Source organism: Loxodonta africana, chromosome 22, assembly GCF_030014295.1.
Source record: "Loxodonta africana isolate mLoxAfr1 chromosome 22, mLoxAfr1.hap2, whole genome shotgun sequence".
NCBI lineage: Eukaryota > Metazoa > Chordata > Mammalia > Proboscidea > Elephantidae > Loxodonta > Loxodonta africana.
The window spans coordinates 27,361,265-27,384,975 of NC_087363.1; the positions used below are offsets into that span (position 1 = coordinate 27,361,265).

General features: G+C 46.2%; 1 protein-coding gene and 1 non-coding gene across 8 annotated transcripts in view; one reads left to right on the forward strand and one right to left on the reverse strand.

Moving 5' to 3' along the window:
* LARS2 (leucyl-tRNA synthetase 2, mitochondrial) overlaps nucleotides 1–23,711 on the reverse strand; it is a 205,461-nt gene that overhangs the window by 33,914 nt on the left and 147,836 nt on the right. For all 7 annotated transcript variants that reach the window (XR_010319012.1, XR_010319011.1, XR_002785685.2 and 4 more), the window contains 5 exons: nucleotides 18,599–18,699; nucleotides 14,042–14,224; nucleotides 12,109–12,278; nucleotides 10,077–10,154; nucleotides 7,994–8,105 (listed from right to left, as the gene is read on the reverse strand). Coding sequence is in view for 1 of the 7 variants with exons in the window: in XM_003409701.3 (XP_003409749.1) it covers nucleotides 7,994–8,105; nucleotides 10,077–10,154; nucleotides 12,109–12,278; nucleotides 14,042–14,224; nucleotides 18,599–18,699 (644 nt within the window). In the remaining 6 variants the exon portion in view is untranslated. The remainder of the gene's footprint in view (nucleotides 1–7,993; nucleotides 8,106–10,076; nucleotides 10,155–12,108; nucleotides 12,279–14,041; nucleotides 14,225–18,598; nucleotides 18,700–23,711) is intronic.
* On the forward strand, nucleotides 20,278–20,348 carry TRNAR-UCU (transfer RNA arginine (anticodon UCU)). The gene has a single exon. It is a non-coding gene; the product is annotated as a tRNA-Arg (tRNA).

Consider the following 23,711-nt stretch of genomic DNA (forward strand, 5'->3'; position numbering starts at 1 on the left):
AGCCCTCCTGTGAGAACTGAAATGAAGGAGGCAGACAGACAATGTGGGCAAAGACGGAAGATGAAAGGGAGAGAAGTGCATATTCTAGGATGTGAGTGAGGGAGTCGATTAAAAATTAGGTCCATCTTGTTTTATAGCAAAGGAAGAGTAGGAAAGAATTAACAGGGGGCTATTTAAAAGACTGAATGTGACCACCAATGCTAAATGAACAAACCATCGTTTCCTGCCCAAGGAGAGAAGAAAAGTCTGTGTAGTATATTACTATACTATATTATACATATTGTTCTATATTATACTAATTACTATACTATACTACTACTATACTACAGTATATTATCATACGGCTGCAGTCAGCAGGGTCTACAGCACCACCCTTCCTTAAGGGGATTCTGTCTGTTCAGCAAGGAATGGGTACAAGTCTTATTCTTTATCCAAAGCACAGCAAAAGACAGAAGCAACCCAATGCACTCTGTGAAGTGCAAACCCTGATTTCCAGACCTGACAATGCATACTGAGAAAGAGCTGGTCTCACTTAGGAAAACAATTACACAATTCTAATAAAACACTAGCAAACAGAATTTTTTTTTTTGCAAATAGAATTTAACAGCATATTAAAAGTTGCTTATACCATAATCAAAACAAATTTATCCCAGGATAGACAAATATCAGGCAATCAATTAATTGGACACATATCATATTAAAAGGGCGAAGAAGAAATGATACATCACCTCAATAACTGAACAAAAAAATCCCATTGCCATCAAGTCAATTCTGACTCATAGCAACCCTATAGGACAGAGTAGAACTACCCCATAGGGTTTCCAAGGAGCGGCTGGTGGATTCGAACAGCCAAGCTTTTGGTTAGCAGCTGATCTCTTAACCACTATGCTACCAGAGCTCCCAATAACTGAACGATGGACTTTCAATAAGATGTAACTCCCATTCTTAACATGAGTATGGTTAACCAGGATAGAAGGCTGTTTCCTTAAAATGACAGGGACTATCTGTCTTAAACCAGCGACAACATCAAACCTTGTAGGGAAGCATTCCTTCCATTGAAATCGGGGACATGATAAGGCTGCCTGTCGCCTCTAGATAACATTGCATAGGGCTGTCTAAACAGTAGAATAAAGAAAATAAATAGATACCAGGGTATAACTATATTAGAAAGGAAGAGAAAACTTATCATTATTTGCTGGTTATAGAATCCTAGAAAACCCAGGAGGACTTCGGCCTGTTAAACAAAGTCAAAGAGATCAGTAGGGAGTTTGGGTAGAGAATAAGCTGCACAAATACTTTTTTTTTTTTTTTTTAAATATGCATTCCATTCCCAGATAGAAAACATAACAGAAAGAGATTCCAGTCACAAGTGTAAACAATTAAATAAGATATAACAAAATAAAATACTTGAAAACAATCTTATTAACAAATGTATAAGACCTACACAAAGAAAACCATAAATTTTGATTGAGAGCGTACAGAAGGCTTAAAAAAACGCAGAGAGAGACCATGTTCCTGGGTGGAAACCCAGATGCGGTAAAGATGTGAAGCCTTCTCAAGTTTTTCTAGGTTTAATCAAATTTCAATCAAAACCTCAGGAAGACTGGAGGGGAATTTAACAAAATCGCACCAGAGTTCCACTGAGAAGAATAGACAGGTGAGAAATGAAAAAGAAATGAAGGGAGACTAGCCTAAAAAAAAAATTTTTTTTTTTTTTAAGCCTACTAGATGTTAAAGCTGCCTGTAGAAATTCAATAATTCGATCAGTTAAATAGAACATATGGTTAAAAAACAGGCCCTAGAGTAGAAAGTGGGATAGCTTTTCAGGAAAAGAATTTGGCAATACAGATCAAGAGTCTCAAATGTGTTCGTATCTCTTCCTTTTCAAGGAAAGAATCTGAAATGGGAACAAAGACTGATGTACAGAATTGTCCACTGCAGCACTGTTTATAGGAGCGAAATGTTGAACACGTTAGTGAAATGGTTAAGAGCATCATGGCACACCGCTGACTATGAACACAGTTGTTAAAAACGTTCACAAGTATGTCTTATTTATACTCAGGGTTGAAGCTTCTGCTAACTCTGGGAAACCAACATTTAAGTCCTGAATAAAGCAAAGACGGCCAACCTGATGCTCCGCATTCTGCCCTCGGTGTCTAGGCCGGCCCAGACAGGAAACACTAGGCCTCTGGCACTGATCCCTGGGCCTGAGGGGGCCTACCTGCTCATGGCCCAGGAGGTCTGTGTGGACCCTGATGTCACCCTCATAGCTGCGAAAGTGTGAGCAATCAGCCACGAGTAGAGAGATGGGACAGGCTTTAGTTGGGTTACGCCAGCACGCAGAGTGAGTTTATCATAAAAGGATTGCAAAGTCCATTCATAACATCTGAAGTCATGACAGACACCCTTGTTTCTGATTACGTACAATCGCAGATCACCCAGAGAATTTCTAGAACTTCACATGCGGATATGTTATCAAAAACTTTAACGTTATGTCTCTCTCTTGACCAAGTGATTACACTTAGATATATGTATTTTATAGAAATGCTTTTGAATGTGGACAAAGTATCAGCTATTCAGCTTTTTTAAAAAATAACATATAATTGTGAACAGTCTAAATATCCAACAATAGGGGAATGGTAACTGCAAACAGCGGAATGCTACATAACCATTAAAAATGGTGTTGTAGAAGAGTACTTGGAGCCCTGGTAATGCAGTGGGTTAAGCGCTCAGCTGCTAACTGAAAGGTCAGCCGTTTGAACCCACCAGCCACTCCTCAGCAGAAAGATGTGGTAGTCAGCTTCCCTGAAGATTACAGCTTTGGAAACCCTATGGGGCAGTTCTACTCTGTCTACAGGGTCATTATGAGTTGGCAGCAGGTTTAGTTTTTGAGAGAAGAATATTTAATGACTCAGAGATAAATATGTTCATGGAATACTTAAGCAAGTAAATCAGGTTTTAGGATGGCCTCTTGAGTAGTAATGTAAACAACTAGATCATCAGTAAAAAGAAATGAGCTACTGGTACACACAACATGAATGAACCTCAAAAGCGTTCTGCTAAATGAAAGAAGTCAGACAGAAAAGCCTACACACTGCACAGTCATTTTATATAAAATTTCTGAAAAAGGCCAAACTATTTTATAGAGACAGAAAGCAGATCAGTGGTGCCGAGGACTGGGGTGGAGGTAGGACTGACTGCCAATGGCATGAGGGAACTTTCTGAGGTAACGCGAATGTTCTAAAACTGGTTTACGGTGACAGCTGCACAAGGGTATAAATTTACTTAAATCACTGAATGAACACTTACAACGGGTAAATTTTACATATGCAGCAACTAAAACAAAACTAAACAAACAAAAACCAACTAGATGGACAAAAAGATATCGTCACTGATCTGCACTAAGATGTTGACAGATGTTCATTTCTGGGAGGCGAGGGTAATTTTTATTTTCTCCTCTGTGCTCACATGTGAGAATGAGAACAAAAAACAAACGTACAAACAAAACAAAACAAAATAAAAATCAAAGCAGCCCCTCACATTTGGCAAGTGATGTGATAATCCCAGCCAGGCCCTGGTGTTGTGAAAACTTGCCTGGTGCTAACAGCAAGGCCATGTTGTTTTCCTGGTGGACATAAACAATCTCACAGAACACCAACATCAGACAAGGTCACACCGAAACCATGGTAAAGCGAGACAAAACAAGATCACTTCATAATTTCATCTAAGCACAAAGACAGGGTCACTGTGCAACTCACAAAATAGCAAACATTCCCCCCTCTTGGCCAATACGAGTGACTGCTACTTCCTACCAGTGACAGTTTTATTCTTGCTCTGGTATGCCCTCCCTACGAGATCTGAGATAATCACGGAATTGTTCTCACTTTCTGACAGCATCCAATCCACGATGAACCCCTGCTTCCTTTGACCCTTCCCAAAACTACCCAGTCAAAGCCCAAGTCCTGTAACAGGTCCTTCCTCACACTTCCTTACCAGGATGCCCCACAATTCCCCATGCTGTGTGTCTCCTTCACTGCAGTGTGTCATAAACCCAGCTTCTGACGGCACCCAATCCAGAACAAATCCCCTCTTCCTTAGATGTTGTTGTTAGGTTCCATCCAGTTGATTCTGATTCATAGCAACCCTCTGCACAACAGTATGAAACTCTGCCCAGTCCTGCGCCATTCTCAAAATTGTTATGCTCGAGCCCTCTGTTGGATCCATGGTGTCAATCCATCTCCCTGCAGGTCTTCTTCTTTTCCACTGACTCTCCACTTTACCAAGCATGATGCCCTTCTCCAGGGACTGCTTCTTCCTGATACAACATATCCAAAGTACATGAGATAAAGTCTTGCTTCTAAGGAGCATTCTGGCTGTACATCTTCCAAGACATTTGCTCATTCTTCTGGCAATCCGTGGTATATTCAATATTCCTCGCCAACACCATAATTCAAAGGGGTCAATTCTTCTTCGATCATCCTTATTCACTGTCCAGCTTTGACATGCATATGAGGTGACTGAAAATACCATGGCTGGGTCAGAAGCACCTTAGTCCTCAAAGTGACATCTTTGCTTTTGAACACTTTAAAGAGGTCTTTTGCAGCCGATTTGCCCAATGCAATGTGTCTTTTGATTTCTTGACTTCCATGGGGGTTGACTGCAGATTCAAGTAAAATGAAATCCTTGACAATTTCAATATTTTCTCCATTTATTGTGATGCTGCTTATTGGTCCAGTTGTGAGGATTTTTGTTTTCTTTGTGTTGAGGCGTAATCCATACTGAAGGCTGTGGTCTTTGATCTCCATCAGTAAGTGCTTCAAGTTCTCTTCTTTTTAGCAGCAAGGTCGTCACCTGCGTATCGCAGGTCATGAATGAGTCTTCCTCCAATCCTGAAATAGTCCAGTTTCTCAGATTATTTGCTCAGCATACAGATTGCATAAGTATGGTGAAAGGATATAACCCTGAAAACCCCTCTTCTGATTTTAAACCATGCAGTGTCGCCTTGTTCTGTTCGAGCGACCGCCTCTTGGTCTACGTACCGGTACACAGTTAAGTGTTTTGGAATTCCCATTCTTCACAACGTTACACATAATTTCTTATGATCCACATAGTCGAGTGCCTTTGCATAGTCAATAAAACACATGTAGACACCTTTCTGGTATTCTCTGCTTTCAACCAAGACCCATCTGACATCAACAATGATATCCCTCATTCCATGTCCTTTTCTGAATTCAGCTTGTATTTCTGGCGGTTCCTTGTCGATGTACTGTTGCAACTGTTTTGGAACGATCTTTAGTAAACTTTTACTTGTGTTCAATAATTTCTGCATTCTGTTGGATCACTTTTTTTGGAACAGGCACAAATATGGATCTCTTCCAGTAGGTTGGCCAGGCAGGTGTCTTCCAAATTTCTTGGTATAGACAAGTGAGCACCTCAAGCACTGCATCCGTTTGCTGAAACATCTCAGTTGGTACTCCATCAGTTCCTGGAGCCTTTTCACCAGTGCCTTCAGTACAGCTTGGACTTCTTCCTTCAGGACCACTGGTTCTTGATCACATGCTACCTCCTGAGAAGGTTGAATGTTGATCAATTCTTTTTGGTGCAGTGACTCTGTGTATTTCTTCCATCCTTTTTTGATACTTTCTGTGTCATTCAATATTTTCCCCATAGAATCCTTCAATTCTGCAACTTGAGGCTCACAGCATTCATCACAGGACCACACATCCCAAGAGGGCTTGCTCTTCATTTTGAGCCAGTTAAAAAAAAAAAAAAGCCCTTCTCCCTTGGAAAGAAGAAATATCATCTCTTCTTTCTTGCAGTTCCTTACTTTTTCCCCTCAGTGGCACAGAGGTTAAGTGGTCAGGCTGCTAACCAAAAGTTAGGCAGTTTGAATTCACCAGCCACTCCTTGGAAACCCTGTGGGGCAGTTCTACCCTGTTCTTTATCTATAGGGTCACTATGAGTAGGAATCGACTCGACGGCAACGGGTTCGGGTTTTTTTTTTTGTTTAGTCTTTGAAAGGGTTTAACAGTGAGCTTCTACCCAATGACTTTTTTAGCGGAGTTAGCGGTCAGTAGGACTTGTCTCGTGAACTAGTACGACCCGAGTGATACCTCATTGTCTTGGTAGAGGTGCAGGGGAAGAGCTGCTGGGAGGATGCTACTTCTCAGACGCCCCCAGATGAAAGCATCATGTACACGCAGCATTCTAGGCTGTCCTCTCTTGCACCCTCATCTAAACCTTCCATGATCAAAGGAGACTTGCGACTACAAGGCTTGGAGAATGGTGCCCAGCACGGCCATCATCAGGTTCTTCTGCCAGGGCACAGCACCTCCTCACTACACTTCCATTCCCACATCAGGACCACTGCTGGGGCACAGTGAAGTGAACACCCTTCCCCACCTGTAGCACCTAGACCACTCCTGGGGCACAGTGAAGCAGGCGTCCTTCCCCACCTGCCAGCATCTAGACCACTGCTGGGGCACAGTGAAGCATGTGTCCTTCCCCACCTGCCAGCATCTAGACCACTGCTGGGGCACAGTGAAGTGGGCGTCCTTCCCACCTGCAGCACCTAGACCACTGCTGGGGCATAGTGAAGCGGGCGTCCTTCCCACCTGCCAGCACCTAGACCACTGCTGGGGCACAGTGAAGGGTGCATCCTTCCCACCTGCCAGCACCTAGATCACTGCTGGGGCACAGTGAAGTGGGCATCCTTCTCACCTGCCAGCACCTAGATCACTGCTGGGGCACAGTGAAGTGAGTGTCCTTCCCCACCTGCAGCATCTAGACCACTGCTGGGGCACAGTGAAGTGGGCGTCCTTCCCACCTGCCAGCATCTAGACCACTTCTGGGGCACAGTGAAGTGGGCGTCCTTCCCACCTGCCAGCATCTAGACCACTGCTGGGGCACAGTGAAGTGGGCGTCTTTCCCACCTGCCAGCACCTAGACCACTGCTGGGGCACAGTGAAGTGGGCGTCTTTCCCCACCTGCAGCACCTAGACCACTTCTGGGGCACAGCAAAGTGGGTGTGCTTCCCACCTGCCAGCACCTAGACCTCTACTGGGGCACAGTGAAGCAGGTGTCCTTCCCACCTGCAGCATCTAGAACTCAACAGTGCTGCAGCTAAACACATTCAAGCTGCTTGCATGGCTGGGTCTAACTACAGTGACTTTCCTAAAGGGACTGAGAATGATTTCATAGCAGTGGAATTTTGTTCTTTTTTTTCCATGAAAGGAAGAGACCGTAAACCTCACACCATTTAGAAAAAACAGTTCCATATGTAAAGACTGTTTGAATTTTATTTTAAAAGGAGAGGACGGAGTATTTCTAGCATAGCCTTTTGTAATTACCGTTATGACCCGTCCGATGTTCTCAAGAGGCTGCCCTGAGGTCTTCCTATTGAGGGCCTTACTCCCCATCTGCCTGTGTATCCCAGTCACCAGGGGACTGGTTAAACACAGATTCTCTACCCCTCTCCAGAGTTCTAGAATCAAGAATTCCAAGGTGAGTGGGGTGGAGACATCTGCATTTAACCCACGCGTGCCTCAGGCAGCCAGCCCTGCTTCTATCCCTAGTTTGGGAATAAATGGACCAGGACTGAATCTCAGTCTCGAGGAGTAGATTACGGATCTGCGATTTAACTCCAGGTGCCCTTTACTCCATCTGTAAAATGGGATGAAACATGGGTTTTCCAACTTAAAATGATAATATGGGGTCATGATATGTGGACACAAACAAGCTGGGCTATGAGAAGGGATGCTCTGTGGTGATATCAATATTCCCTTTAGTCTGGACACTATTCCAAAGTGGGGAAGCGTCTGGCTGTTTGGTACGGTGACCATGCAGGAGTAGTATCATCATTCAGGGTACAAGGCAGAGAGGTCCCTGAGCGTAGATGTCAAACACCGGACTCCTTGGCTGAGGGCAGCTGTGTACGTGATAACGGCCACAACCTGGTTAGCAGTAACCAGTCAAATGAGGGCTCCCCATGTACCTGCCCAGAGCTCCGAGGTTATGTGAGGGGCCATTGGTGCAGCCATCACCATCAGGGCACAAAGAGCATCCTCAAACTCGGGGCTGTGCAGAACCACCTGCTGAGAAGCTTGCTAAGGAGAGAAAAGAGCAACAGTGTAAGAATACTGAGGTATAAAAAATAAGCATGGGTAAGAAAGCACATTAAAGTATATCAAACTGGGTTGAACAGTGCCCCCTTTCCCCCAAATTCATGTCACCAGGAACCTCAGAATGTGACCTTATTTGGAAATGGGGTCTTTACAGATGTAATTAACCAAAACCAAACCCACTGCCATCGAGTCAATTCCAACTCATAGCAACCCTGTAGGACAGAACAGGACTGGCCCATAGGGTTTCCAAGGCTGTAAACCTTTACGGAAGCAGATCACCAGGTCTTTCTTACATGGAGCGGCTGGTGGGTTTAAACCACTGAACTTTCAGTTAGCAGCTGAGTGCTTAACCACAGTGCCACCAGTCATACTGGATTAGGGTGGGCCCTAATCCAACGATGGGTATGTTTATAAGAAGAGACACAGACACACAGAGAGACACCGTGTGATGAGGGAAGCAGAGACTGGAGAGATGCTGCCACAAACCAAGGACCACCAAGGACTGCCGGCAACCACAAGAAGCTAGGGAGAGCCATGAAACAGAGTCTCCCTCTGAGCTCCCAGAAGTAGCTAACCCTGCCAACACCTTGACTTTGGACTTCTGGCTTCCTGAACTAAGAGAGAACACATTTCTGTAGTTTTAAGCCCTCGGTTGGTAGGAACGTGCTACGGCAGCGTCAGGAACTAACGCATATCTGAAGTAAAGAAACACAAGCAGGTGGGGAGAAACCTTTACCACCTACTTTTGCTCTGGATAGAAAACTTTCCCCATTTAATCATGGTGTTAAAGACAGCTGCAGCAGCAGCAGCAACCAATGTATTTCTGTTAACTGAGCCCTTGCTATGCCCTCAGTCTAATGCGAACTCATCTAGTTCTCACAACTACCCTCTGAGAAGGGTGTTCATTCAGGAAATCAGGCGGGGGGGGGGGCGGTGAAGATATCAAGCAGCGGGGGCGCGAAGAGATCAGGCAGCGGGGGCGCGAAGAGATCAGGCAGCGGGGGCGCGAAGAGATCAGGCAGCGGGGGCGCGAAGGCATCAGGCAGCGGGGGCGCGAAGGCATCAGGCAGCGGGGGCGCGAAGAGATCAGGCAGCGGGGGCGCGAAGAGATCAGGCAGCTGGGGCGCGAAGACATCAGGCAGAGGGGGGGTGAAGAGATCTGGCGGTGGGGGCGTGAAGAGATCAGGCAGGGGGGGTGTGAAGAGATCTGGCGGTGGGGCCGTGAAGAGATCAGGCGGCGGGGGCGTGAAGAGATCAGGCAGGGGGGGCGTGAAGAGATCTGGCGGTGGGGGCGTGAAGAGATCAGGCAGGAGGGGCGTGAAGAGATCAGGCGGGGGGGGCGTGAAGAGATCAGGCAGGGGGGGTGTGAAGAGATCTGGCGGTGGGGGCATGAAGAGATCAGGCAGGAGGGGCGTGAAGAGATCTGGCGGTGGGGGCGTGAAGAGATCTGGCGGTGGGGGCGTGAAGAGATCAGGCAGGGGGGGCGTGAAGAGATCAGGCGGTGGGGCCGGGAAGAGATCAGGCGGTGGAGGCGTGAAGAGATCTGGCGGTGGGGGCGTGAAGAGATTAGGCAGCACGGGGTGAAGAAATCAGGCAGTACAGGCACGAGGAAAAGAGCATGGCCAGAGAATGGGGAGTCTGGACTCTGGTCCTGGATTTCTCACTAACCAATTGATCATGTCATTTAGCTTCCCTGGGCCTCAGTGTCCTCATCTGCAAAATAAGGTAGGGTGGGGTTTGGACCAGACAATCTTTAAGAACCTTTCAGCAATAAAAACTAGGCTGTGACTATGGAGAAAATGCTTCTTTAAGATGACATGGCCACACTGAGGAGATGACACCCTGTGGTGCTGCCGTCTGTCCTGGCCTGTCTGTCCCTGGTGACTACCTTACCACAGGGTTAGAAGCTGCCCTTCCTCCTCTACTGCCAGCCAATGAGGATAGGCCACTTACTAAGAGGGCACCGCTGAGTCCCATCAGCTGAGAAATCGCAGAGTTCAGTGAGAAGTCCTTTGTGAAATGGGCGGTCACCTATGGGCAAAAATGGAATTACACGCTTTCTTCAAGAATCCTTTAAACTTTTCACAAATAACAAATGCAAACAAAACAAAAAACCCTGAACTGTGAAAAATATGTGAATTTCAATGAATGCAATCAAAGATATTTATAAATTGTATTCACTATCTCAAATAATCACTGTGCTTGACTCATCAGCACAAAGATTTTTTAATTCATGGTCAGTATTTCCATGATTCAAGACTGTCTCTCCTCCTCTCATCTGGGACAGTGCCGGTTCCTGAAATAGGTGTTCAAAACCAATGCTAATTACCTGACTAGGACGCCAAAACCAACGCTAATTCCCTGACTAGGACGCCGGGCCCACTGACAAGCAAACATCAAAACAAGTAAGCAGGAGATGGGGTAACAGATGTCACTTCCCCTTGGATAACCAAAACCAAACCCAGTCCCGTCGAGTCAATTCTGACTCATAGCAACCCTATAGGACAGAGTAGAACTGCCCCATAGAGTTTCCAAGGAGTGCCTCCCCTTGGATAAAAAAGGATACAGGGCTTTAATTCACAATGTGGGGCGTTAACGTATGGGATAAGGTTAGTTTTACATTTTGAAACATGGAGTCAAAATACGAACACCAATACAATTTTCCTGTTTGGTTCCTTTTCAATTTTGACCGTGTGCAAGAATATAGAGAAGTAACATGTCTTTAAGATGTCAAGAGTTTCCAAATCGTTGAAATAACCCAAGCTGATTATCTGACAGAATAGAAGAATTTGACAAATCTGGAGAGGAAATATGTGGTATGAAAACAATTGCTCACGCATCACTCAGATCACTGAGTTCAACTTGGGGAGCCCGATTTCTTTGCAGGAAACAAAGCTGAAGTGTCACCAAATGAGAACCAGGCCAGACACTGGGCCATTTTGGGTTATACAAACAAGAAAGGAAAAAAACTGCCAATCAGAGCCCAGATTAGTGACCCTGGCCAACTTTATAAGTTTGAATCAGCACATCTTAATAATAATAATAAAAAAAATCAGTACAGGAAGAATTTGGGGCCTCAGCAATCCATTAAAAAATGATTTGACAATGGACAGTGGGGGCAGTTGGACAACATGGTGAGTGGAATTAACGTCACTGAACTGTGTATTTAAAAATGATTAAAATGGCAAATGTTTTGTTACATATATCTTACCATAAAAAAAAAAGATATGAGATTTCCTAAATGCCTTCTTTCAAAGGCATATGACTTTTTTTGACAAAGCTCTTAAAAGGCAAACGTCATTATAACAGAGCTCTAGATAAAAAAAATTGAGATGAATTTTTAATTGATAAAGAATCTTTAAAATGATTTAGACAATAATATACAAAGAAGGTAACGTGACCAAATTATTAATGTGCAAAACTTAACCATTGATAACTAACACGGATATTGTGTGACAAAGTGATGGAATGGGAAAGTCCCCGCTATAATGGGAGTTGGGGAACTTGGATTCTAGTCTTTGCTCTCTTCCTGACTAGCTGTGTGACTTTGGGCAAGACATTTAACCTCTCTGGGCCTTATCTCTATCTCCATCTGTAAAATGAGAAGGTTAAAGGAGATGGTCTCTTACTGCCCCTTTCAACTCTAAATATAACATATGTAGTGTGTTATCAGCTAAGTGTACCCTTTGCTAAGCATGGAAACTGGGAAAGTGGGCAGCTTCCTTCAATCCAGGACAGACAAACGTGAGACATCATCAAAGGAAGGGCCCCTTCCATTAGACTGTGTCCACTGCTGCTCCATCTTGGTGGGGTGCCCAAGGCAGTGGGTATCAACTAATCAAGGCAAGTCGGGCCACCACAATAAGGAAGGAAGACCCACTGTGGCCCACATCAAAGCAGGGAGGGCCACACAAACCACAAGGCAAAGGCCCCCAAAGAATGGTGAGTTACAGAATCAACCAGTGTCCACTGGAGAGCTTCTGACCTGAGAGATGACAGAGTTCTTGTACTCCCAAAGCTTCCTGGCCTCGGCTTTCTCCTTGTTACTCAGCAGTTGAGGCCTGGGAGCCTTCCCGGAAGCCCTGGACTCAATAAATCGGGTTACCAAGGACCACAGACGTTGCTGCCACCTCAGCACCCCAGGGAGAGCGTCAGCTGAGTTTAGTGTCGGTAAATGAGAAAGAGAGAAAGCGCACGTGAGAATGATTGACTGGTTATAATTAAGCCGAGAAAAGCACCTGTGAAGGCATGCACTCTTCACTCTGCCCCAGCAGATTCATCTGAGGTCAGGGTGAAGGTCAGGCCAGGGTTGATCCCATCGTATTCTTATAGCCCCAGATACTCAGAATACTGGATGACAGGGTACTCCAAGCACTGTCCATGACTGGCCCGTGACAGCATTAGAAGCTCAGGCCAGAATGTTCAGGAGTGTGCTGCCTCCTTCGTTAAGAAAGCCTGCAGTGACAAAAATGCCTGTGGCCCTAGCAGTGTGCTTGGGGCCACAGTGGCTCGACACCATGAGTTTCTCATTTACAAATGTAAGTACTGCATGGCCAGGTGGCACGGTGTGGCAGCAGTCACAGATCACACTTGGTGCTTCACTGCTGCAGTGGGGGGGACACAATCCCTGCCCTTGTCAGATAGCTGTGAATGACAATCTTCAAACACATTCATCAAATCTAATTTTTACCCTGATCTTCTGGAAAAGCTGAACAGCTCCACCTGGTGGCCCTGGGTCACCTCACTAACCAGTAAGGGCCTGTCCATGTCCTCTGGTTAAGCTCTAGGCTGCTAATTGAAAGGTTGGCAGTTTTAAGCCACCCAGTCACTCCATGGGAGAAAGACCTGGAGGTCTGCTTCTGTAAAGATTATAGCCTAGAAAACCCTATGGGGCAGTTCTACCCTGCCACATGGGGTTGCTATGAGTTGGAATCAACTCAATGGCACGTAACAACAGCCAGGTCCTCTTACTCTGGTCTAGGTGTTCTCAAGCCTGGATTCACACCAGGACCACCTGGGAGGCTTGTGAGAAACAGGTTCCCACAGGTCAAGAGCGGGAGCCAGAGCCTCTGTCTGTAGTTTAACAAGCATCCCCAGGGACTCCAACTCAGCTAGTTCTAGGACTGGCATCTATAACCTCAGCTCCAGGCCACACTTCTTACTAGAAATGGCATGTCGAAACCACCAATGATTCCTCAAATAATGTACACACTTCACGTAAGTCTCAAGGTTCCAGGCATCGGATCTTCTTCTTTCCATAACAGGGCTGAACACATGGAGGAAATATGAGTGTTTCTTGATTTGTTCTAGAATATCCATATATTCAAGATTATTTTACCTTATGTCATTTTAGATCTAAACAGCTTTGGAGAGGCAAATCTCCCTTAAGGGGCTCTGGAGGCTGTTTGTGGTGACTGAAGAGGACCACCCCCACTCAGAGCTTTCTGGATTGGTGAGAGAAGAGGACATTGTTCTAGAAAAAAAAAAACCTTTCAGGGCAAGTCAGGAAAGGACTGGCCTCTTTTGAACAACGGCAGGCCTAGGAGCAGCATGGAAGCCAATCTGTCTCCAAGGAAACTGTTCTTGAAGTGTGGTTCCCGTACACCTTGCATCAGAATCACCATGGAGCGTAAAAGGCAGATTCCTGAGACCCTTTCATTGAGATTGTGTCAGTGGGTCTGGGGTGAGGACTGGGAATCTGCATTTGCAATGGGCTCCCCAGACTATCCTGAGGTTCACTAACATTTGAGAACACTGGCCTAAGAATGGTATGGGATGTCTGACAAATTGCTACTTGCTTTATGGAACCAACTTCTCTACTACCATCTTCAACAAAGACATTTCCTTCCCCAAATTCCTTTGGAGTCCAAGGCAGATCACAATGGAAGCAGGCCAGGAAGCAGGAGGGCGAAACTTACTCTTCACATTCCACAAGATGTCCTTCTCAGGAGGGGCGGCAAAAAGGATGTAGAGCCGAATGGTGTCGATCCCATACTGCTCCACAACATCCTCAGGGTCCACCCCATTGTGCTTGGACTTACTCATCTTCTCCCACGTCACCTCTAATGCCTCTTTTGTTTTTGAGTGCACAGGAACAGAACCTGGACACAAAAAGAATACACAGGTATGGTATGCATGATCCTGAATTTGGTTCTATAAAAGTACGTTCAATAAGAAAATATTGGTTCAAGGGACATCCAGGTCAACTGGCATAACAAAGTTTACTAAGAAAATGCTCTACATAACCACTTTGGTAAGTGGCGTCTGGGGTCTTAAAAGCTTGCGAGTGGCCATCAAGCTACATCAGTTGGTCCCATCCCACTTGGAGCAAGGCAAAATGAAGAAAACCAAAGACACAAGGAAAGTATTAGCCCAAAGAACTAAAGGACCACATAAACCAAAGACTCCATCAGCCTGAGACCAGAAGAACTAGATGGTGCCTGGCTACCACCATGACTGCCCTGACAGGGAACACAACAGACAGTCCTAGACAGAGTTGGAGAAAAATGTAGAACAGAATTCAAATTCACATAAAAAGACCAGACTTAATGGTCTGATAGAGACTGGAGGAACCTCTGAAATTATGGCTCCTGGGCACACTGTTAACCCAGAACTGAAACCATTCCCAAAGCCCACTCTTAAAAGATTAGACAAGACTAAAAAAAATTAAAAATAATACACTTGAGGAATGTGCTTCTTAGTTCAATCAGATATGTGAGACCAAACGGCAGCTCCTGTCCAAAAGCAGGATGAGAAGGCAGGAAGGGACAGGAACTGGTTGAATGGACACAGGGAACCCGGGAGGGAAAAGAGGAGTATGCTGTCACATTGTGGGGATTGAAACTAATGTCACAAAACAGTATGTGCATACATTTTTGCATGAAAAATTAACTTGAACTGTGAACTTTCACCTAAAGCACAATTAAAAAAAAAAAAGGAACCCGAAACCAAATTTTGGGTTCATAGCTGCCTCTTGCCACATAATACTTTCCTCAACAAGTTTGTCTTCAGTCACTTTCCCTTCTTTGGTTATTTATTTATTTATTTATTAGCACCTTCAGTGTTTATTTATCTTCCAAGAATGCTTCAGTTGTCAATGACCCACATAAAGATTAAAAAAAAAAAAAAAAAAAAGAGAGAGAGAGGGAGAAAATATCAGGTGGGAAATTAAAAGTGTCCACTTGAAGAATCCCACTAATCTTGTCTCTTTCGCTCTACCCCCAATATATATATAACCCATTGCTGTTGAATTGATTCTGACTCTTATATATGTATAATATTTAAATTAATTTTATTTGTTGTTGTTGTTGAAAATACACACAGCAAAACATATACCAATTCAACAGTTTCTGCATGTACAACTCAATGACACTGATTACATTCTTCGAGTTGTACAACCATTCTCACCCTCCTTTTCTGGGTTGTTCCTTCATTGTTAACATAAACTAACTGCCCTCTAAGGTTCCTATCTAATCTTTTGAGTTGCTGCTGTCACTTTGATCCCATATAGATAGTTGTTAAAAGAACACAATGCTCAAGGCAGACTTTCTTTACCAGTTAAGCTAAACTACTGTCTGGTTTTAAGATGACTTCAGGGTTCCTCTATATTATATGATAAAAAATGTTTTTTTTTTCCTTAAATAAATGAGGCTTGCCCCCCTCCCTCCCACAAACCTCTCGTTCATGAATAAATAGCACAGTTATAAGGGTTTGTGCCAGCTCTTTGTCAACTGCAAAACAAAACAATTTTCCCCTTTATAAACATTTTAGCTTATACACAAGAAGGAAAAGTCAAAATAAGAAATACTTGCACATACTGCTGTCTTCTTTCTGGTTTCAGGGTTTTTTTTTACAGAAGCTGGCAGCAGACCAGCCAGGGTCCTAGGGCAGCAAGCACCCTAAGAGGTCACTTCTCCACAAAGGCTGCTCCCTGCTTCCATGTCTTGGTCACCCAATATGACTTTGTATCATCAGGGCACCTGGAGTGAACCAACTGGGCTCACACTAAATGTGGTGGTCCCATTGTGGTGCCAGCCGCCCACAATGACTGACCACCCCCCAGATGGTGCTGATGAAGCAGGCCTTAAGTGGCCACGTGTGGACGAGGTGACCGTGTCGCAAAGCCACAGTGGATGGAACCAGCAGAGGACAACCAACAAGGCTAAGCTCCTTCAGGAATCGGGTCAGAGGCACAGAAACTGTTTTCATGTTGTTGGGCACCAGAACTATAAGGTCCTAAGAAGACAAGGCAAGGCTCGTTCGCTTTGTAAACTGAATTAGGGGAAAGCAGAATCCAAGCCTGGCAGAGGAAGTAGACTGGAACAGAATAGAGCAGCAGGATGAGGAGCTAGAGGCTCAAGAAAGAGAGAAATGACAGGAGTGGCTTGGTGACTTCCTATTTGCCGTGAGGCCTGGCGGTATTTCCCACAGCTGGGTTTGGGTGATGCCCCTGTTATTCTTGTGATAAATCTGCCTTTGGGTAGATTTCTGTCCCTTCTGACTCCAACAGCAACCAAACCCCCAAGAAACCACGGCATCTACTCAAAAGTCAATCCCATGCTTCCTGAGAGGGACATCCATCAGGTAGATGGAAACCTGGCCCTGCTGACCAAAGCACTCTTGCTTAGTGGGCAAGTCTGCATGAGAAATCAAAGGATGTTCTGAAGACTGCCTGGCTTCACGAGCCGGGAGCAAAGCTGAGACTGCCGTCCTGGGAGACGTTCTATCTGGGCTGTGGTGAGGCTAAGAGAAACACCGCCCTCTCTACTCTCCTGGGCTGTGGCTAGCCCTCATCGCACCCTTGTACAAATTAGGAAAGAAAACATCTTTCTGGGTAGAGAAATTAAGTTAGAAAGAGGTATCCTCTCTTGGAAGTTGTGGCCCTGAGGAATATGGTTTGGCAATTGGCTAGACTTCTGGTCCCACTCACTCCCTTCGCTGGGTGCCTTTGAGTGGTGCATAAACTGCACAGCTATCCATGGCAGCCCTGTCCGTAACAGACAGCACCTCACTGTGGGCTGAGATTCACGTGCCCTGGGTTTAACTCCTCTTCTCTCTGGTCTGTCCTGGAGAAACACTGCCAATTTCTGCTTCCCCAGCTTCTGTTTCTCCTTTGGTCCATGCTGACCCCCTTAAGCCCTGATACAGCATTGCTTTAATTGGGTCATTTCATCAACTATTTCTACCTAAATCCTCTTTCTAGTTGGGCTTGGGAGGCAGTCTACTATGGAAGGGGTTGTTGTGTATCTAATCTCAACCACTATGCATGGGTTTTCTAAGTTTAATGGCCAGAGTACTGGGGGTTCCTCATGGCTGCCCTCGTCTACCTCCCTTGTTTTCTGACATGCCATTTATTTCACTTGTGTGTTGGGGGCCAGGCATGATACACCCTCATCACGCCACCTACAGAGCAGCAGGAGGAAATCTCTTTAAGGTAGGGGCAAAAACAGAGTGCAGAGGGAAAAGGCTTGGTGAGAGCTGGGAGAAGAGGGCAGTCCAGGGGATCCAGGGAGAGGTCTTCAACTAGGGAATCCCTAGCCAGGGCAGCTCAAGGGCGCTGTCCAGTAAGTAGAGTGGTGGCACCCGGGGTTTGGAAATGTATTTCTGGATGATGTGAGAAGAAATGCTGGGAGTGCCCGAGTCTTGGGAGAGTATCTCTTGGGTCTGGGGCTCTGTCCGCAAGATGGACTGGGACAGGAGGCGATGCCCCGGTTGACTCCCCTTTTTTTTTTTTAAATAATTTTTATTGTGCTTTAAGTGAAAGTTTACAAATCAAGTCAGTCTCTCACATATAAGCTTATATACACCTTACTACATACTCCCATTTACTCTCCCCCTAATGAGTCTGCTCGCTCCCTCCTTCCAGTCTCTCCTTTCGTGACCGTTTTGCCAATTTCTAACCCTCTCTACCCTCCCATCTCCCCTCCAGACAGGAGATGCCAACACAGTCTCAAGTGTCCACCTGATACAAATAGCTCACTCCTCATCAGCATCTCCCTCCAACTCATTGTCTGGTTGACTCTCTTACATATAGATGAAAACCCTGCCAGAAGCTAAATTGACCCTTGAGTTGAAGGAGGCTGGGATTGAGGAGTAGGCAGCAGGTCTCAGCACCAGCTTTCAGAAGGCACAGGCCCAGAGCAAGATAGGGCTTAGAGACCAGAAGGCCCAGAGCAAGCTGAGGCTTAGAGACCACAAAACCCAGAGCGAGCTGAAGCTTACAGACTAGAAGACCCAGAGCAAGCTAGGGCTTAGGGACCCAAAGGCCCAGAGCAAGCTGAGGCTTAGAGACCACAAGGCCCAGAGCAAGCTAGGGCTTAGAGACCATGAGGTCAATGGCTTCTCTTCCTAGATTCCCCAGCCAGCTGAGACCTTATGGCATGAGCCTGCTCACTGTGTCACTCTTGAGATTGGCTTTAGTTCTCTGCGAATAGCTGGATGGGACCAAATAAGCCACTGCAAACTGGCCCTCTTACCTGTGAGATCTATTTCATCTCTCTGCAGATACTGCCCAGCTGGTAGGCGGAAGGTCTGCCCCTTGATAAGGCCTTGGGCCAGCAGCTTATGAAAAGGCTCTCTGAAGAAAGAAAACGGGTGGGGTGGGGATTAGAGGCATCCAAGTAATAGCAAACAAACCTTACCTGCTGATGGGCAGAAACAAATGGCCTTTATGAAAACAGCTAGGCTGGTGAACACCATTTGTAAACCCATCTTGAATGGCTCCTCACAAATAAGCAGTAAGACTTCATTCAGTGGATGTTTGCATTATGTGCTGTCACAGGGACCACCCAGCATCCTACCGCGTCCATTTGGAAGATACTACACATGCACGTAGAAGAGTACTCAGGCTCTGAAGTACATCTCAATAATATTGTTGTTGTTAGCTGCCGTCAAGTCAGTTCCGACTCATGGCAACCCACAAGTGCAGAGCTGAACCACTCCACAGGGTTTTCAAGGCCGTGACCTTTTGGAAGCAGATTGCCAGGCCTATCTTCCAAGGTGCCTCTGGGCAGCTTCGAAGTGCCAACCTTTCGGTACGTAGTTGAGCACTTAACCATTTGCTCCATCCAGGGAGGCCATCTTAATAATAAACTGAGTCATAAAACTGCTGTGCCTCCACCTCCCCCAAGACATTCCACCAGCAAAGGCACAACTGGCAGGAGAATGCTGTCCTGTGTCACGCTTCATGCCCCAGCGAGACTGCCACAGAACACGAGTCCTTTCCACAGAGAGATGGGAAAAGTGGCTAAAAAAGAACATGCACGAGGATCTTGTGCTGCATTTTAGCACAGAAGCACATGAAGGGGGTGGTGCTGTCTGTGGTTCCACTTCTAAGAAACACTGTCACAGGTACCAGGAGGAACCTGTGTCTTCAGGCCACACGGGCCTCACCCAGGGCAGGGCAGGGCAGGGTGGGGCTTGCATGCCACGAGCCCAGGTCTGCATCATCCAGGACCCTTTGGGAAGCATGTCAGTTAGTAAAACTGCCTCAGGAAGCCTGGAGAACTGTGCTCACATACTGGACGTGTGGGTCTCTCTACCACTGAGCCCCCTAACTGCCTTCCTGGCTTCTTTTCCCCCATTAAGCGTGCTACTCCTCACTGAGGCCACGTGGACACTTGCTTGCTCCCAGGATGCGCCATACTCCTCAGGACTCTGTGTCCTCTGGTGGGAATGCCCACCCAGCTTGGGCTGCTGGGGAAGTCTGGGTCATTCTTCACCAAGGGGCTCTGGCGTTTCCTTCTCAGAAGGGTGGCCCTGTCCTCTGCACACAGCCCACCTTTGTGTGTGCAGCACCCAGCACACCTGCCGTCAAGAGCCATGGCTGGACTGTGCGGCAATTACATAAGACCCGCCCACCCCTGCCCTGCACCCATTGTAGCAAGGACTACTCTCTTATTCTTCCCAGGGCTTAACACTGTACCTGACAGGTGACAGACTCTTGAAAAATGTTTTAGAAATGGATGAATGAATGAACAAATATGAATAAACGGAGAAGGATGGTAGGACAAGAGGAAGAAGGAGTCTGGGTGTTTGCTCTGTTGCTTAGTTCCTATAGCCATCTTTGTCTTCCATTTACTTTGAGCTGGCACCTGGATTTTGAGTTGGAATTGACTTGATGGTATGCGTTTTTTTTTTTAATATAAACAATGGGACGTTGGTGGTTCAGTGGTAGAATTCTTGCCTTCTACGTGGGAGACCCAGGTTCGATTCCTGGCCAATGCACCTCATGTGCAGCTACCACCCATCTGTCAGTGGAGGCTTGCACGTTGTTATGATGCTGAACAGGTTTCAGCAGAGCTTCCAGACTAAGACTAGGAAGAAGGGCCTGGTGATCTATTTTTGAAAATCAGCCAATAAAAACCCTGTGGAGTACAATGATTGAGCCCTGGTGGTGTAATGGTTAAGAGCTCAGCTGCTAACCAAAAGTTCAGCTATTCAAATCCACCAGCAACTCCTTGGAAACCCTCTGGGGCAGTTCTACTCTGTCCTATACGGTTGCTGTAATTTGGAATCGGCTCAGCGTCAATGGTTTTTGGTTATGGAACGTAACGGTCTGATCTGCAAGCGATCATGAAGATGGCACAGGACCGGACAGTGTTTTGTTCTGTTGTACATGGGGTCACCATGCGTTGGGGCCAACTCAACAGCAGTTAACAATACAACAACAGTTTTAAAACCAAAGAAAACAATTGTATGACCACCTTTTAGTGGGCAGATGCAGGAGGTGGCTGGATACAAACATTCAGAAGCGCAAAGGAAATTAAGCTAGGTGTCCTACAAGGAAGAGACGTCTGCCCTGACACTCAGCGGTGCTGTCACTGGAGCACCAGAGGGCTCCACGGGGCCAGTGTGTGCACAGACCTGGGTGTACATTTTTGAACAGAAGTTCATCTTTTAGATTAGGCTCTTCCTCAAATAATTTTTACATGCTGCTGCCTAACAAAAGAAACGAACTGAACCCTTCTCCCTGACGCGCTCTGTGCCAACAGGACAAACGTACTGTTACTGTCTTAGGCTCCAGTGCCCCTGCATCCGTTTTTGAGGTTTTCCTTCTCCTCTCTGAGAGTGTGTGACTTTGGTCACTACTAAGAGAAATAAAAAATATGTCTTCGGGACAGAAGGAAGGAGAGAAAAATCTGGATTCCAAAGATAAAAACGAGTAGGATGATCAAAATCAGCAGCAGTAAGCCTCAGGATGGGGCCGGAGGAGAAATAAGGAATCCTGTTCTCAGCTGCTATGGTTTATCAGGTGGCACAACACTGCCACCTTCTGGGAATAGACAGAACTGAACCTGCGAGCTCTGCCCTCCCCACCAGTTCTGCCTAAGGCTGCACTCCTCTGGCCTCATCCTGTTAAACTTTTTTTTAATTGTGATAAACATATATGTAACAAAACACCTGCCATTTCAACAATCTTCACTGTGTCTTCACAGTTCAGGGACATTATGTCCACCGTGTTCTTCATCCATCACATCCATTCCCAAACGTTTCCATCACCCTTAACGGGAGCTCAGTGTCTCCCAAGCGTTGTGTCTTCCTTTCTTCCTCTCTTAAGTGAACTTTTGAATGAAGCACACATATTTAAAAGTGTAACAATCCTCAGAGTATAACACGTACTTGAGTGACAACTGGGTATGGAGCACTCAATTTTCACAAGATGAACACGCCTGTAACCAGCACCCAGCTGGATGAACAGAAGGGGCCAGCCTCCTGGAGCCCTCTGCCAGCCACCATCTCCCCACCAGGGGCAACCACTATCCTTACTGCTAACGCCATTGATTAGCTTCGCCTGTTTCAAAGCCAGTTGTAACCATTTTAGAGGGAAGGATCTCAGAGCAGCGTCTACTGGAGGCTTTCCTCAGAACTGGCAGGTATTCATTCCCTCACAAAACAGCAGGGCTTTGCCATATTGGGCACGAAAAACTAGGCCCACTAGTTAAATGAACAGGTACTAATTTTTTTAAGTTGGCAACAGTGCAGCGTGATAGTTGAAGTTCACCTGGACTTTGGTTTTCTCCCAGGGCTACGGTACTACAGGGGCTTTCTCAGGTCGCTCGTCCAGGGCAGAGATGGCAAAGCTTGTCACGGCCGCTCCTATTGCCTTTACCTGTGCTCACCCAGACATCACTGATCAGCAGCAGCACTTCCGGCAAACTCAAAGTTCTCCTCAGCATCACAGTATCAGAAAGCAGAGAGTGGAGTAAAATTCCTTATTTATTTATTCAGCAAATACTCACTGAGTGCCTGTGTGCCTGGCACTGAGCCAGTCACTGGGGCTGTAATAGCGGGCAAAGCCATCCCTGTCTCATGGAGTCAGCCTGTTTGCTGTCACTGACCCAAACCATCACCTGCCATTCTCAGCGCTGTGAGAGAGGAAGAGAGTCCAGTCACTTAAAAGACTGACTCCCTCCGAATCAAGTCCAAATTCCCCAGCCTGGTGCTCAAAGGCTTCCTTCACTCTTTCCAAATGTTGCCCATACATGTGTCCTTGTCTTCACTCACACTGTCCCCACCTGTAGTCACAACTGCCCACCTGTGAGAAACGATTTACGACAGAGTCACTGGAACAGAACCCTGTCTTAAGCTGGTGACTATCTGTGTTTCTTCATTAGTCTGGACTCCACTAATTCAGAAATTACAATCGAGGCCTGCTGGGTACTGAAGGTCACCTTCGTCCAACCAGAGAAGGAATGAAGGAAGGAAGGAGGGAGGGAGGGAGACAGGGAGGAAGGAAGGAGAGGAAAGAAAGAAGGAAGGAAGGAGGGGAAAAAGGAAGGAGGGAACGAAGGAAGGGAGGAGGGAGGGAAAGAAGGAAGGAAGGAGGGAGGGAAAGAAGGAGGGAGGGAGGGAAAGAAGGAGGGAGGGAGGGAAAGAAGGAGGGAGGGAGGGAGGAAAGGAAGGAAGGAACTGAGAGGGAGGAATGGGGTAAGGAGGGATGTCAGTTGTTAGGAGAAACAAGAAACTTCAGCACATAGATTGACTGGCTATTTTAAGTGCCTTTATAACAACAACAACGTGTGTTGTTGTGTTTGTATAAAAATCATTGGGGAGCTCTTGTATACGAGGATGTACTAACCACAACGTGGCTAAAAGAATCTCAGGGTTCTTATCAGAGCCCTGATTAGCCACCGTGGAGGACATTTACCTGCTTGTGAAGCCCTCGATGGCTTATGTACAGGCTGCTGCCCACTCTCCTGGCTTGGGTAGGCAGCTACTATTTAAATCTGAAAAGAAAACAAAAGGTCACAGATCTCTGAAAAGAGTCTGTAGCTTGGACTTTTCATTAAATTTACCTTCCTCTTCTCCCTCACCCTGTGCTCAGGGCCATCATGTTCACATAATTAGCCAATTTCTAAGTATTAAGCGATGGCTCATTCTTAAAATATCACCATTTCCATTTCCCTGCAGCCAGTGGCACAGAGGGAAGCCTTATTGACGAGGTCAGACTCAGAGCTTCCTTCCCTTCCCTTTTCCTTTCCCAGCAGCCCCGTTTCTGGTGTGACCAGAGGAAGAGGAAACGCTCTGGGGACCAGGCCTGCTAAGCTCTCGCGGTTCAGCAGCAGCCAGCACATGGAGCAGCAGCAT